Here is a 17,647-nt window from a genome sequence, read left to right as displayed (position 1 = left end):
CGTTGGTAAAATAGTAGCACAAAAGCTGGCGGTGGGTGATGATGACTAGTTGCCTTCCCTCTAGTCTTATATTTCTAAATTAGGGACTGCTAGCGCAGATAGCCCTCTTGTAACTTTACGCAAAATTAAAAAACAAACCACAGCCCTCTGTAATATCCTCGAAAGACATAACAGTTTACCAAGCAAGATGAATCCATGTCGGGTTTCATTTATATCACATTTCGAAAAACAATGTGTAGAGTTTCTTTTATCAGACTCTCTAGAACTTGTCATTTCATAAATCAAATCAATTGCCTATAATATCCAGGACAACTGTAATCATGCATTTAAAACGCAGCTTTAAAACAATGTTATTGTTTAATTTAATCTAGTTTAATTTGTATTTATGATATTTTTCTTATTTTGCTCAACAATTTGTACAGCCCTAATATGACAGCAGCTGACAAGTGATTGGTTCGCTAGAGGGCTTCTTTATTGTTTTTGTGAAAGGCGATTCATAAACTAAGGGTTGCATAATTGTGACATGATTAGAAGGTGGAACTTAGTAAATAAATTATTCTAATTAGCTGTGTGAGAATTAAACAGTTACAATTAGGCTAAGAACGCTTACGTCGATTAAATTTCAATTCATTACGATGTTTCTCGCTTCAGAGTTTTGAATTAAGTAACTTAATTGCAAGTGTAAAAATGTGGATAAAACCACAGGAAGTACTTTTAGCTGGAGCATTATGGTAAGAAAATAATTTAAATAGGCCTAGATAAAGGGTAATCGTTAATAGTTAAATTGTTGATAAATTTTTGGGGACAAATGTCCTTTCATACAGGTTTCTTATAACTTTTTTTAGCTTTAAATGCTGACGGTGTTTGTGTAGTATGACACTGAGGGTTAGAGTGCACAGTATCGTGACGCTGATACTGTGGTATTGATAGTGCAATTGGTTGCGAATAACGATACAAACAACGTAAGCCAGTGTAAATTGACGTACCTTTTGGTTATATTTTAATATTTGAATTAGCCATCTAAGACTTTGATCGTTAAGTTACATATTACTGTTATACTTAGAGCTATTTCATCTTTTTAATGTAGCTTAAGTTACTGAGTTAGAATATCGAATCTGTTTTAAGATAGAATACAAAAGTCTAGATGACTGAAGCTGTTTAGCTCCTCCAGATCACCCAAAAAACAAACCAGTTTTGCATGCAATAAAACCCCAAAAGTTTTAACTGATAAGTACACATATGATCTTGCTACCCATTTTATAAGTTAATAACTAACAAAAGAAATTTGTCCAGTAACCAAATTGGATTTGAGATTTTGTATCTAAGAACTTATTTCATATCCAACCTTATTCTTCCACAATGGCAATAAATCTTCCATGGACAGTTTCTAAAATTATATTTTTATATCTCTGCAGAGAGACACTGTTTTTCTATTGTTTTGTCTTTATATCTTCAAAACACTTTTCAGTTGACTGCCATTTCTTTATTTCTAGGGAAATTTACTTAAAACCTGGTAAGATTTTATCTTGATCCAGTATGCTATGACAGCTTTTTTCATTTTTGTGATATAGACCTTTTTAAAGATTTTGAGGCCAAAGGTAAAACAACTCAAAAATATATATTTTTGGCTCCTGTGTAGTCATATTTACAGTAATCAATATGAAAACTGGCACAAATATAAATTTTTGTGTACCCAACACACTGATATACAAAAAAGTTGAATTTATCCATATTGAATCTTTTTGTGGAGAGTCGGAACTCGCAAAAACACACAATTTTGAGGTTTTTGGTCAATCATCTAGCTGTATTTTGGGATTTGGAGTAAAGTGACTTTCTTACAGGTTGCACACATTAACAAATACAATTGGTGGATTTTTCCATTTTCAATAATTATAGGGAGAATCAAGATGCTACATAAAGAATAATTTTAGGGTTTTTTGATGATTAGTCTGCCATATAATGACCACCTTACATGGGATTTGGTAGAAAGATACCTTCTTCGAGGTCCTAAGTAGTGATAAAGAGAGTTTTTGATGTATTTGTGAATTTTTATGATTTTCTTGGTGTCATAGTTGACCATGCTGTAATGGTGGAGAAATGTTGCATTTGCCCATGAGTGTCAGTATTTTTTATTTTAAAATAAATCTAATAACCTTAATTATACTTTTCACCCTGTCTATATATCCAGCAAAAGAAAATCTTGTTTTATTAATTGGTTTTTCTCCCATTGTTAATAAAACTAGTATTTGTCCCTCACTTCCTTCCACGATGTGGTTATGTAGCTAACAATAATGTCTAGTTTTAAAAACTATTCTGTAATTTTCACCACCCTCCCAAATGCTTATGGCAAAGAAATTACAATTGGCATCAATTCTTTGTCATGTGACACTGTTCTGTATCTTTCCCTCTAAATAAATGTGATATTTTAATATAGTCTTATGGAAATGGTTGGTAGTTATGACAAGTTGTCATAAAATATTTTAAATTGCATTTTTAATTGTGATCTTCAAAACTTGCCGATTTTCAAGTTTCCCAAATATGCTTACAGTCACAATGTTAATCATCACTTCAGTTCTGCATAACCCTTTCTACCTCTCTCTCACCTGTTTTAAAGGCCATAAATTTGCTCTGTGTTATGCACTGTGCAGTGTTGTTTTTTTATGTCCCTAGTCCATTTGTTAATAATAGTTGCTTTGGGACTTTTGCAGCCCTTAATAGTTGCAGGTTTAAGCTTTCTCATAAAATTCCTGGTCTATTTTGGTAATTCCTCAAACAAGACAGGTTCATAGAATAGTCTGCTTGAATTTCCAGCTTTTTCTTCCTTCATTTCAATTTTCCTTATAGGTAATAGATTAAAAATAAGTTATAGGTGTAAAAGGGTTTGGGAACTGTGTAAATGCCAGTAGTTTTAATAGTTTATATTTATAATTTTTGCTCTTTACCAGACATTGTTTTTTAAATGTATGTCATTCCAAAGTTTTTACAGTTATTATAATACATGTATAGCAAGGGGCACATCATGGCTATTTTCAAATATAACTAACAACTGTAAAAAATGATGTGACTCGATGAAAAGAAAGAAGATTTATAATGATACAAAATGTGTGTGTTTATAAACATTATTAATGTATGGCAAAGATCACTAGAATATTTGAGTTGTTTCTTCAAGGGTTCAAGTAATGAATTGGTAAGTTTTAAATATTTTTAAAACAAGTATTTCTCTAAATGCATTGAAGGCAAGTAAAACATTGAAATGGAAATTGGGTCCTTGAGGAATGCTGAAGGAAAGGTGATTACAGAAGAGCATGGATAGCCAAATAGCATAATTTTATATATTTTTTTTTCAGTTTTTAATAAAGGTGTGAGAAGTATTCTGGACCCTAAGAAATTTGTAGTAGAAGAATTATAGATATATGCAAACGTAATATTAACTTTATAAAATAAAACTTGAAGTTTTAAAAAACCTATAAGGATCCTGGGCCAGATATTTTCCAAAGAATACTAAAAGTTTAATGCCAAAGTAATATTCTGAATGAATTTTGTGTCTTTCAGTTGTTGCCAAGTACATGAAGATTGTAAGCTATCTAATGTCACATTTTTAAGTGTTTTGATATGTTTTTCTTCAGGTAGTTTTTGAGCCAAGTAATTACACTAAAAGTTTAAAGGAGACTCATGAGAGATGTTTAATAAAGTTTACAGTTTTTTATTGTACAGCTGATCTGACTTCACATGGAGACAAATCTTGTAATATTTTAAGACCTTCTTGTAAGATGCTTACGTTGCTGAGGGTAAAGATGTGGATTTGGTATACTTGTATTTTTAGAAGACTAAGGACAACATTAACAAAATGTCACTTGCTGATGTGAAAAATAAAGTATTTCAATGGAGTAATGGTTAGTTAGAGAAGAGGAAACAGAGAGGTCTAACAAGTGAAGTTCAGTAAAACTGGATTGGAATCGCAAGTGGGATACTATAGGGATTTGGATTATTTGGGAAATTAGGTAAATAAATGGCAGATGGTGTTAAATTAAGCTAAGTGCAGAGTAATACATACAGATTAACTTAAGTTGGATGGAAATCAACTCAGTGTGATAAAAAAAGTGATTTTTCTAGATAGTATATTATTACCATTAAGAAATCAAATGGTATTTTGGGGTTGTTCTTACAAAAATGTTGCATGCAAGTCAAAAGAGGTTATTTAGTTGTACAAATCCCTGGTTAGGCCTGATTTGGAGTATATTGTATTCAATCTTGGACTTCTTACCTTAAGAAGGGCATTCAGTTGTTACAAAAGGATTCAACAGAGGGCTACTAGGATGATTCTTGGAATAAAAGGGACAATGATTTCAAGAGAGGTTAAGGTCCTTAAAAATGTATCTTCTTGAGAAACAAATTTTAGAAGGGAACCTGATATATTCAAATTATAAAAGGAATAAATAGGATGAATACATCATTTTTTTCATGTTTAATGGTAGGTGTGGTAGAAATTGGGGGGCACGGGTTTAAAACTTGGCAGGGTAGAATGTATTCTTAGTAATTTTATTTTCCAAACAGGGTGCTTAGCTTATAAAACAGATTACATTAACATCTAGTAGATGCAACATGGTTTAGAATTCAAGAAAAGGCTTGATGAATGCTTTACAAAAATCAGGACTGTTTATAAGTAGTTGGGTGTTTAATGAAATGAATGAGAACCACCAGGGAGCTCCTTGCTACATTTAATTTTTGTTCTTAAAACTAAATATCCTTTTTAATACTCTGTAATAAACAATTTAGTTGGCATGTAAGTCACCTCTTCCTGATTTCAGGGTTATATTAAAAAGAAAATATTAGAAGTTACGTGCTGTGGTTGTCATAGTTCGAACTGAGATGCAGTGTCCTGCAAATAACTATATTTTTTAAATATCTATTTGCTTAAAAGGTTATTGTAATAGTAATGTTGACAATTTGAAAAAAACAACTTTCCAGAGAGAGTTTTAACACAGTAATTGTGAACATCTTTTGTTACAGTTTTTATTACTTCGCACGGTTTGTGTTTTTATGGACTTCATGTTTTCAAGTGTGGGTACTCTTATTGCTTTTATGGAAGCTTTGAATGTCTTAAGTTTTCATATTAAGGAAAATAATAATTCCTTAAATGGTAAATGGTTGCTTTTCTTATTACTGGAATGAGATTTTTTATGAATAACAAAGACTATTAAAATAATTCTGGGATGAAATAGTTAGAACCATGAAAATAGGCTTAATAGTTAAAGTTGTATGAAATTTCTATAGGTAGGTCTACCTAACTGTAATCATTAATTAAAACCAGATATTTCTGAAAGTTTTGGACTTTAGTAAAAAAAAGTCTTATCTGTGTACAGTTGTCTGTCTCATGCTAGCAATCTAAAAGAAATCTTTTCTGTGGTCTGAATGAATATTTTAATTGATATGAAATTCATTTCTGCACATAAATGATATCACAGTCCTCTCAGATCTGTTTTGCTCTGAGACTTGGGTGACTTGTAATTAGATATTGTGATGAATTAGGCTTTAAGAGTAAAAGAAATATTCACCTTAATTGGGACTTGTATCTAGGATTGTCAGTTTTATGTTTTTCCATGGCTCACTTTTATTTCCTGCATCACTTAGAACAAAGGAGCAACATTCTGACTTTGTTTACCACGTTTCTTACAGTAAAAGTTTAAACATTTGTTTCATAAATAAATTAACGTAAACACTCGATTGTTTCATTAAAAAAAAATGGACATATTGTAAAAGCAGCTGTATAAAAACATTCATTCAAGAGAAAGTTCTTGTGTACACATTGGAATTGGACAGTTGGTGGAAGTTGTTCATTTGGAACCATTCAGTGAGTTGATTATTTTCATCTGAGACTTTGATAGTTGGAATAATCCAAAATAGTAATAATTAGAAACATAATTTTCAATTAGTTGATTATTTTAGTATGGCCTAACTCTGATCAATTAAGCTGAACAAATTTTAATTAATGAAAAAGAATAATGTGACATTTTGACTACTTGTGTACTTGGAATAACCAAGAACTGGAAATACTAAGTTTGATTAATTTCTCTGACCAGCTTATAGGTAATTATTTTGATTAATCAGTTTTGTTACTTAGCTCCAATGTATACATATATAAAATTATTTTATTACAGGGTGACAGAACAAGCCAATCCTTTTTTTACCCTTCAGCGACGTAAAGGTCATGGGACGAAAGGATTGTCGTCATTATTGGTGGGAACTTTAGATTCTGTGTTTGATACAAAGGTAATGAACTGATTGATTTGATATTGGTTTTTCTGCTTGCATGTCAGGGCAAAGATTTGATTAATTTCAAGCTGATTTTACTGTTCGTATGTCAGGATGAAAACTTTCACACTAAAGTAAGGAAAACATGTTTAGCATTGTCCTTTTTTTTTTTTTTAAATGAACTCCTTGAAAGAAAATGTATACCTTTTTTTATATATTTCCTTGTTTTCAAAGTATCCATGTCAAATCTTTATTTTATTATGAAGATGATACAGAATTTATGGCAAGTAAAATGAACAAAATGAATGAACTGCATTCAACTCATTTTCATTTGTATGATTGAAAAACAATAATTCAAACAAGGAAAGAAATTGTCAAAAAATGTTTGTGTGTGTGTGTGTTATAGCAAAGCCACATTTGGCTATCTGCTGAGTCCACCAAGGGGAAATGAACCCCTGATTTTAACATTGGAAATCCATAGACTTACTGCTGTACCAGTGGGGGACTGTCAAAAAACAAGTGAGGTGACAGAGATACTAAACACATTGTTTTATTACTTTGCCTAAACTTTAGTGTTTCTTTTAATAAGTATCTAAAGAGTAGTAAAGTGTGTACACACACACACACACACACACACACACACACACACACACACACACACACACACACAAACATAATTACTCAATTATTTAGGAACACTTGATATTTCTTAAAACACGAAAATATTTGCAAGTACTTTTATTTTTTGTTTTATCTTTTTGTATTACTTTTATATAAAATAGTTCCACAATGTATAGAATCTACTAACATTGCTTTCTTGGAAATTTAAAATAAACATTTGTTTCCTATCTGTCATTAGCATCAATATTTTTCTTTTATATATTGCAAGCATTTTTGTGTAAAAGAAATTTTTGTACTTGAGTTTAGGATGGGTTAAAAGTGACTATACGCTTGTTTCATTTAGGATTTCTAATGTCTTTCTCAAAATAATAAGTTGATTTCAGATTTTTTTATAATATCTTATTAGTACCAGCTATGTAACAACTCTTGTCTCACCCTATTTTATATTCACCATTGTCTCATCCATAAATTGTATGTAAAATAAGCATGAGTCTTGCTTATAATTTATTTCTTAATGTATACACATCTCCATAATGTTATTTTAAGAATTTCTTTTTAAGTCAGAATTTTGTCAATAACATGTATCAGTGTCAAGTAAAATATGTGCTATTATTTCAACTTCCTTCAGTATTTTGATCTTTGACCTGAGGATTACTGTATGAACATTAAGACTTGTCACTTAACCCCTGTTAATAAGCCTTTTCAAAATGTACTCCATAATAAACCTACCTCACAGATTCCTATTTGAATGCTAATAGTAATTACTGTATCTTAGTGGGTTTGTAAATTTTCTTTGATCTGTTATTTTAACATTTTTAACCTTGTTATAATCTCACTCTTAAAAACATTTTTTCTTGTAGCCACCTCCATATCGAATTATTCATCACACTCCATCATCAGAGCTGAGTTATGGTAGGTTGTACTGTACACTTATGGTCCTTTATTCATCTCTTTGTATAGTTTTTAATTACTGTTTTAATATATTACATGTACGTTGGTTATAGTGTAGGATATTCTTCATGCAGGTAAATGTATTAGTTTAGTGAAAAGCTCTCTGAGTGTAGGGGATATCTTAATTTGTAGATTCTAAATGAATTAAATGGAAGTATTTAATTACTTTATTCTATATATAACTTGTTTGTTTTTACAACCAAGAGAATACAGATTGAAATTAATCACTTATCTCTCATTTAATGTATAAACTAGTTTCTGGTAATAAATGTTAAAAACCTTATTTTATTTATACACCTACTACTACTTACTTGGTCTGTTTTTATTATGAAATCATTGATTAATTATCCTTTGTGGTGACAGAGAAATTGTGAATTTGCATATCTAGAAGTAAATTAGATATATTTTTTCATTATAACGTAACTTAATTTGGTACCTTTGACCCTCATATTCCTTGTGTACCAGAAAATCATATCAAAACAATTTTTTGTTTAAAATTATCTGCTTTACTCAGTTCAATTTCATTGCAAGGAATCACATTGGGTCATTTGCTCTATAATGAGAACCAGTTTTTTTTTACCAACACTCTTCTCCTAACTAAACAAAGAATCTCTGTAAAAATCAACTTGGTAAAAGGAAGTTTTTTCAAAGTAACATTGCACTTAGAAACATTTCACATTGGGCTGATTCTTTGTGCTAGTTTAGTAGCTTGGTCATTGTGCTATAGTTCCTCTAGTGGTTGGTGTTGGTTTACCTATCTCAGTGACTGCTACGGTACCTCTCGTGGTTGGTATTAATGTAATAGCTTGGTGACTGTGCTGCAGTACCTCGGTTGGTGTTGTTTTACCAGTTTATTGACTGTGCTATAGTATCTCTAGTGGTTGGTGTTGGTTTACCAGTTTATTGACTGTGCTATAGTATCTCTAGTGGTTGGTGTTTGTTTACCAGCTCGGTGACTATTCTATAGTACCTCTAATGGTTGGTGTTAGGTTATTAGCTCAACGAATATGCTATAGTGCTTCTAGTGGTTGGTGTTTGTTTACCTAGCTAATTGACTGCTAAGGTACCTCTCATGTTTGGTGTTAGTTTACTGTCATGGTTATTTTCAGCTACTAGAGTGGATGTGAAACACTGTTGTCCACATTAATTTCTAAATTATAACTGTTTATTAATTAGCTATAAAGTAATTAACACACAGTATGAACTAAAATGCCTTATTCATTTGTCCAAGTTGAGAGGATGGTTATGAAGTCACATGTAGCACATAGTTTATTTAGTGACAGTGTTTAATTGTAGCCTTGTTATGAGGAAGTTTCCATTATTGTACCGAGGACCTAATTCAATCTTTAGCTTGAATATAAAGTAAAGAATCTCTACCTATTCTTCCAACTCCTTTGAAGTACTTGGTGAGTTGTTTATTCATGTTGTAACTTGTATCTATTTATATACATTTCTTGTGGAGCCTTATATAGTCTTAAATTTGTTACTGAAGAGTCCTAAATCATTTACAGACTGTAACAAAATGTTTACACTCAGCAGTTCTACATGCATAAGAGTAACAAAATGTTCACACTCGGCAGTTCTGCATGCATAAGAGTAACAAAATGTTCACACTCGGCAGTTCTGCATGCGTAGCAAAATGTTATTAGTAAATAAATGTACCCTGTTGTTAAAGTGATTTGAATGGTTCTGTTATTAATATTTGTCGAATTATTTGTAAATCTAATGTGAAAACATCATTTTAAATTTTGTAAGGATTGGTCTTGAAGTTTGGCCAGCTGACAGCTGTAGGAACTGTAGTATTATTATTAATGTGATAAAAATTCTGATAATCAAAACATTACCTTTAAAGGTTTTCCACTTTTAAAACAACAGTTGTGTAAAATTTATTGTGATTTAAAAGCAACCTGTTTCATGATAATTGTATAAAAGTAATTAACACTGTCAAGATTTTATGATATTTAGAATAAGAATTATTTTTGTTTCTAGGTTCTCTTATTCGTCCTCTCAATTCGATAGTAGTAACAATACTTTGTAGCAAACAATTCATCTTCTTAACTCATAACCTTATTTTTTTACAGTTGTTGCCTGTGCGTTAAGTCAAAATGAAATACTGGGGGACTGGGAGTGGCTTGTAAACAAACTTCTAAAAACTCTAGGCAAGTTTTTCTTTGATTCGTGGTAAAAATACATAGGAACTTAAATCAGTTATGTGAGTTAAAGAAATTCTATCAAATCTAAATAGACCATCCAAGAGATATAATGCCTTACCAAGTAAAGTATAAATAAAGTACATTAGTTAATTTGTGTATATTTTTATTCATTACAAGTCCACCTATAAATCTTGGCAGAAATCAGTTTATTTCACAATAAAGTTTCATTTAAATTGTAGATCTTCAATGCTGTAACTATGAGGTCTAGGAACAGGAAGTGACCATGTAGTTAGTCATTCTTGGTATTAGTGCTTGTTGTGTGGTTCTAATTGTCTTTACAGTTTCATGAAAGATAGAAACATACATTAAATACAGTATATAAACTTTATCAGAGAAAATCTAAGAAAAACTTTTTTCTTGTAAATATATAAGTGCCCAAAGATCTGGGAAGCTAAAAACTAAACATGAACACTTAAGTGAAATCAGTTTTCCAACATGTTTTCACATAGGTAAGAATGTTAATTTCATGTTTTTTTATGCACTGATGTTCTTCTGTTTCAGAATCGTTTGATACAGAAGAGGAAGCAACAGATTACGTTCGCTGTAAAATAGAGAGTCTGCTTGCTCATAACAACTCTGAGAATTACCAGAATCTTCATGATGACAGCTTCCAATTTAAAACATCCGCCACAAAGTTTGCTAACATTTTTGGAATGCCGGAAGAAGAAAAACTTGTGAATTGTATGTTTGAAGTAATTTTAAAATATTGTAGGAAGTAATATCTAACAACTTGATTGTAGGAAGTAATATCTAACAACTTGATTGTAGGAAGTAATATCTAACAACTTGATTGTAGGAAGTAATATCTAACAACTTGATTGTAGGAAGTAATATCTAACAACTTGATTGTAGGAAGTCATATCTAACAACTTGATTGTAGGAAGTCATATCTAACAACTTGATTGTAGGAAGTCATATCTAACAACTTGATTGTAGGAAGTCATATCTAACAACTTGATTGTAGGAAGTCATATCTAACAACTTGATTGTAGGAAGTCATATCTAACAACTTGATTGTAGGAAGTCGCAGGAAGTCATTACAACTTCTTTTGATGTTTTCTGATGTTGTTTAATGTTCTTCATCCAGCATGTGAATTTTATGTATATTGAGAGCTATATTTGAACTTTAAATTGCATTACTAGTCATTCATTGTGTCCCTAAACTTGAGAGAACTGTAGTTTTCATATACAAAATGTTTTGGGCACAGAAACAATTAGTTGCTTATTGATTCGTTATTTCATCCTAGATAAATAGCTTAATAACATTGACAAGTTTTGTACTTACTTGGTTTCTCAAACTTGTTCAAGAATATTTTTATACAGAATTATTTAAAAGACCCAGGTGTATAAATTTTACCCCAAACCAAATAACATCTTGTATAACCATGCTGTATGATTTCATATAATATAAAATAGTCATTCTGTATATCTTTGTGTGGTATATTTTCACTCTGATCAGTTATTTACTGAAAAACAATGTTATTTTAAACAGATAAATACTATTAATAACTTGGTTTTGAAACCTTCTATCATGTAGTGAAAAATATAAATGACATTTTTCCTTGAAAAATTTCAAATTAAATATTTTATATTTTGCATATTTTGTGACGTTTTTATCTTTTATGAAATTTATTTCATCTGGAAAAACTGCAAAATTTTAGATATATAAAAACAAGTTAAAAACATTCCTAACTGAAACAACTTAAGCTCCTGACCACTTGTTTGAAGGTGAAGTGTCAGTTACATTTGGTTCTGTGTTTACATGTTGAGTTTTTCAGTACATGCTATTAGAAGAGTTCAGGTTTTGGTGAGTATATTTATCTTACATGTGGGCCTGGCATGGCCAGGTTATTAAGGCATGCGACTCGTAATCCAAGGGTCGTGAGTTTGAATCCTCGTCATAAAAGGATGCTTGCCCTTTTAGCTGTGGGGCATTATAATGTGACAGTCAGTCCCACTATTCATTGGTAAGAGTGTGTGGTGATGACTTCCCTCTAGTCTTACACTGCTAAATTAGGGACAGCTAGTGCAGATAGCCCTCATGTAGTTTTGCAGGAAATTTAAAACAAACCAAACCTTACATGTGTTAGGTTAGTAATTTCTGTATCATAATCATTATTAGCACAAAACTGTTGTGTGTGACAGTACACATGTCATCAGTCTAGTTGTTAGTGAATATTTAGGATGTTTAAAGATATATAAATTAAAATAGATGAAATTATCTAGCTATGAATCACCATTAAGTGTTCTTAAGTCTTAAACCTATCACTTTGAAATATGTTGACCTGCCTGTTCATTATCAGTCTGCCATTTGGTTTGACCACTGGGATGTATTTTTCAAATTTAAGAAAACTATTTATTGAAAAAAATGTGAACTGTTGAGTTGTAATATAAATCAAAGTTCAATTCTATGAATACCAAGTTCTTATAGTGTAAATACATAACATTACACTTGTCATATTTTGTTCCATAAGTAAAACTAGTAGATAAAATTATTTGACAAGAACTTTCCTAAAGGCCTGTAATTTCAGAAACAAATTAATGTTTCTGCTATTTGTACTAAGTGTTTACTATTTACTGTAGTTATTAGCACTCAGACACTGAAGAGTTGTGATAAATACTATTGACCATCAGGGGCTACTTGTCAGTAAAATAGTTTAAGAAGTAAAAGTGAAGCTGTTTGATTAATATTTGATTCAGGACTCATCTTGTGTATCCATAAACCTTGACCATGTCTACAGTACGTTGTCTGAACTCATGTAGTTAAGAGTGCATTAAACATGGCATACAATCAGTCACCCATTCTTCACCACTGTCTACATTGTGACACAAGTGTTGCTTCTAAACACTTCAATGGGAGTGTGGATAATAAAAAAATGTTATACATTAAAGAAAGTTTGTGGTTACATCCCAATTAAAATATTAATCAATAAAGTAGTTATGAATCAGATTGTTGTAATAGAACAAAGGTGATGTCTTTGCACAAAATTTTATAGCAGCTTGGTCCTACATCAATATGTTTCCTGAAAGCAACTTTACAGTTAAGACATTTTGTATTTAGAACTTATCACTGTAATATTCCTCCGACAGTACTCTCTTATCGTGTTGGTAAATCATTTAATGTTAGATTTATTTTTGTTTTGATATGTATCTACCAATTACAATAAAAGCTTTTTTATCTAGCACTCTTGCATCTGGAAAGCTCCTATAACCAAGACTTAATATGTCCAAGTACAAAGGCTCATTGCATCTTAGTGGCACTGTTCTTTTGTACCAGCAAGCTTTAATTGTTAGCTGCTTGTACTGTGATTAACTTTTAAAATATTGTAATTATAAATGTTCTTACACAGTTTAAGGTTTTTTACAACATTTATTGTTGAGAACTGTTATTGTTGTAGATGGTGTAGAATTTCTGTACATTATAACATTAGCCCTCCTGCCCTGGGTATCCTTTACTGTACATAATAGTTTTAGTTTTGTACTTCTAAAATTTTATTAAAGTACATTTTGTTTGTTATATAAATTAGTTTACATAACATCTTAGCTAACAGTGCGTGTCTTAATAGTGTACACATTTTAAATTATTAATTCTAGAAGAATTATTTTTAAAAAAACCTTAGTTTTAGACATGGGACATGCTTTCTCTGGATATCCCTTCTTCACTATTTTATTTATTACCCCTCTAATAAATATGAAATTTAAAACAAACTAATTATTATAAAGTTGTCATTACTCAAACAAACCATAATTTTCATAGTCTTCAGTTTTATTTCGTTACAGAGCCTTTAAATAGGACCACTCCTACCACACCCACCTGTCACATCCTTTCTTTTAGGATTTGTTAATTGGTCCCTCTTATATTCAATTATATATTACCTATAACACTGCACAACAATTTTTTTGAAAAGTTTTTGCTGATTGTGACAGGTACCTGGTGGGTATGCACAAATATAGTTTTGGTTTTGCTTCATCACGTAGGAACTCTGAGAAATAGACAGACAGTTAACTGTTTACTGGCAATAACGTATTTAGTTGTGTTTGTTTCTAATATGCTATTAAGTTTAACTTAATTAAAATTGTTTTGCTCCTGATTTTCATTTGTATTCAATGTCCGGTGCATCACGTTGCAGTGTCCAACAGTAGTCGGCAAGCACTGACGTATTCCAGTTGCCCTGATATTGTTTTTCCATTGTATCAGTGTCCTGGTGAAACCTTTCACCATGTTCGTCACTGACAGCACCAAGATTTGCGGGGAAGAAGTCCAAGCGTGAGTGGAGGAAATGAATCTTGAGTGACATGTTGCACTTCATTGTTTTGTATGCTTTGAGAAGTTTGTTTACCAGCTGAATGTAATGTGGGGCTCTGTAATTGCCAAGAAAATTGTCAACAACATCTTTGAAGGCTTTCCAGACAATCTTTTCCGGTCCAACTAACAGATTTTCGAACCGCTTGTTACTCATAACGTCTGATCTGAGGCCCAACAAAAATGCCCTCTTTGATCTTGGCCTCAGTTATTCTTGGGAACATCTGTTTTAAATAACAAAAACTTTCACTTTCTTTGTTTATTGCTTTCACAAAATATTTCATAAGTCCCAATTTTATGTGAAAAGGAGGGAAAAAAAATCTTTGCCGGGTCGACAAGCGGTTCATGCGCCACATTTTTCTGTCCTGGAACTAACTTTTTACGAAGTGGCCAGCTCTGTCTAGAATAATGTGACTCTTTGGCACGACTGTCCCATTCACAGATGAAACAACAGTACTTTGTATAGCCGAGCTGCAGTCCCAGTAACAGAGCAACGACTTTCAGATCTCCACAAATATTCCAATTGTACTTGCTGGACTGGATGTGCTTCAGCAACATTTCCAAACACCATTCCTGCAGTTTTTGGACACAAATATAAGAAAAAAACATGACAAAACTGAAGATTTCGATGAAACAGTACGTGATGGGCAAATCTGGATGTGATTTTCGTGATCAGCAGCCAGAAATCTATAAGGAACACCCAACAGTGTTCAAGAAGCAAAAACTTTGTTGTGTAGTGTAACCAATAGAAAGTCAAGGATTTCATCTGTTAAATGAGGTATTTTATTGTGTTACCTTCTGAATAAATAAGTGTCAATTTCATTTATAATACAACTTTGGTTCTCATGGGAATCACTTTGGCTAGCTTGGATGAATTTGTAACAGCTCTTGTTGTTTAGTGAGAAAGCTAGAAAAATTGTGATTGTTAGAGGAAATCGTCTTCTGTTTGCAAATTATTAGTTTGTTCTTTGATGTATTTAGTTGAATAAAACCTATTTAGTGTATTACTACCATCAGTATGAAAAAGTAGTCTTAAGTGTCCTCAATATATGTCAGCAAGAAAAAAAGATTTGGTAAGTGCTTTATATCTTGTTTTTCATGTTTATTTATTATAATAAAAGTTATTAAAACATAAGTATGGGTTTTAAACTTAGTTTAGATTAAATTAGGTAAAATTAATAAGTGTTTCATGAGGCACTTATGCAAACAGCTAGCAGTAGCTTGTGGGTAATGGAATTCAATAGTGTAATATGATTTGCATATGCTCTGAGTGATTTAAAATTTACAGTGATGTGGCTAATAATTACATGGTTCAAAGGACAATCAAAATATTAATAAAACAAAATTTAATTATAAATAGGTGTATACTGTTACAAGCTTAAATCTACTTAGGATAAGCAAATGTAGTTTCATGTTACAACTTGAAGGGATATCAGAAAGAAAAGGAAAAGTTAGATTTATTTCCATTTTTTGTGGGGGCAGAGGGGTTACAAGATCTCTGAATCCTATTTTGAGAAGAAAGTAACAGATAAAATATAAAGTTTTACTGAAAGGAAACTTTTGAAATGTGTTTAGGAGGTTTTAGATATTACACAAAAGAAATTTGAGATTTTTTATATGAAGAAAAGTATTTGTAATCCCAACATGAATATTACTTTGAACACAAACTTATTAAAAATATCTCCCTAAAAGGTGTGATTTTTTAAAATGTGAAAGACTTGTAATAATAACTGAAAGACTACCAACCAGATTTTGTAAATATATACTCACTATACTAATACTTAGAAGTGCTAGATCTGTGAAGCATAAACAAGTACAAAGAGGTCATGTGGTTGGTCAAATTGACCAAGTCTGCATTGGGAAAGCCAACAAACTGTTAACATTTTTTCCTTTAAATTAACGTAAGTGAAACAATTTTTCTAATTGTTATTTTTTTGTTTAACTAACACTGCTCATGATCACCAAAGGCCAGATAAAGGTTTTACTGTATTGATTTTAGTTAATAAAAAAAAAAACCTAAGTTGCAGGTTCCACATACATGTGATTAATCAGTAGGATGTTTAAAAGAAACTTTTAGGTCTCAATATGAATAAATGTATGTACATTAACTGTAACTAAAGTAAAACAATATATAAAAACAATGGTTTGTGCAAGGTTGTCAACCCTTCCTTTCTTTTCTCAGATTATTCTTGCAGTTATTGGAAGAGTCGTGTACCTCGCCAAGGTTGGCTGTATTTAAGTGTCAACTATTTATGTTTTTACTCTTACTTGTTTGGAAGAGAAACTAAACTCATTATCCGTTGGATTGACGTTGTTGTAAGTGATTTTTTCATTACATTGTTTTTCTCAAGTATATAAGTAAAGTTAGTACTAGTTACTGTGTGGTATTACTTGTTTTAGAAACTAGCTAGAATGAATTAATTCCTCTTGTTTTTCTCAAGTGTTTGAAACCTTAAAATAATTTTTAGTGTTTTTCTTTCTAATAGATATACCTGATAGAAAAGTAATGAACAAGAAATTAATCTATTTCAGTCTGCAGTTTATTAGATAACTTGTGACATTAATCTATCAAATGACATGTAAATCTACAAAACTACTTTTACCTTTAGGTTTACATCAGGTTGAGATATCCAGTTGTCTGGTGGGCACTAACTTTGTTCTCATCCTGAAAATTATATTTATCTGATTACTGACTTTGGTCATCAGAGCTTTCAGTACTTAAACCTTGTGACTGATATGCACATTTAAGTGGTTTGATTATCTTGTGGTTCACGTTGTTGACCAAACTGTTTTTGTTAATTTTCTAGATTCGATAACATTTCCTTAATTTGAGTACTATGAAAACTTTCTTACCAAGTCTGATATCTTTAGGTTTGTTCTATTTAAAACAGTTTTAGTGGTACCAAGTAACTTACCAAGTCTATCTTTAGGTTTGTTCTATTTAAAACAGTTTTAGTGGTACCAAGTAACTTACCAAGTCTTATATCTTTAGGTTTGTTCTATTTAAAACAGTTTTTATTGTATCAATAAACATGTGCATACAAAATGTTATTTTAACATTTTTTGTGAATTATGATAAAGTACAAACATATAGAAACTTGTTGAATAATGAACTGTTTAAAGATAAGTGAGAACAATGATTCAAGACTATTTTCTCCATACGTATCAATAACTTGTAGAAAAGAAAATTAAAAATACTGTATGGAAGTATGTTTAATAAAAACCACAATGGTACCTACATAGATATATTGAAGTGGTGAAATCAGATTTTCCTGCTTCTCTCTTTAAATGGCATTCATATATTTAA

At 31.1% G+C, this 17,647-nt stretch overlaps 1 protein-coding gene across 5 annotated transcripts in view; it reads left to right on the top strand.

Annotated features, from left to right (window-relative positions):
- The first annotated feature begins 474 nt into the window (after positions 1–474).
- The window catches only part of LOC143224731 (TBC1 domain family member 9-like), a 73,540-nt gene continuing 56,367 nt past the window's right edge, over positions 475–17,647 (top strand). For 3 of the 5 annotated variants that reach the window (XM_076452989.1, XM_076452991.1, XM_076452988.1), the window contains exons 1-6: positions 476–731; positions 6,159–6,270; positions 7,734–7,785; positions 9,906–9,983; positions 10,539–10,718; positions 16,523–16,656. In XM_076452989.1, the coding sequence (XP_076309104.1) occupies positions 688–731; positions 6,159–6,270; positions 7,734–7,785; positions 9,906–9,983; positions 10,539–10,718; positions 16,523–16,656 (600 nt within the window). In that variant the 5' untranslated portion in view covers positions 476–687. Of the gene's footprint in view, positions 732–6,158; positions 6,271–7,733; positions 7,786–9,905; positions 9,984–10,538; positions 10,719–16,522; positions 16,657–17,647 lie in introns of all 5 variants that reach the window. The other 2 variants (XM_076452992.1, XM_076452993.1) reach the window with 1 other exon arrangement.

This window comes from Tachypleus tridentatus, chromosome 9 (assembly GCF_004210375.1).
Source record: "Tachypleus tridentatus isolate NWPU-2018 chromosome 9, ASM421037v1, whole genome shotgun sequence".
NCBI classification, from domain to species: Eukaryota; Metazoa; Arthropoda; class Merostomata; order Xiphosura; family Limulidae; genus Tachypleus; species Tachypleus tridentatus.
The sequence above is the reverse complement of the archived record's forward strand: the minus strand, read 5'-3'. Positions and strand labels throughout refer to the sequence as shown.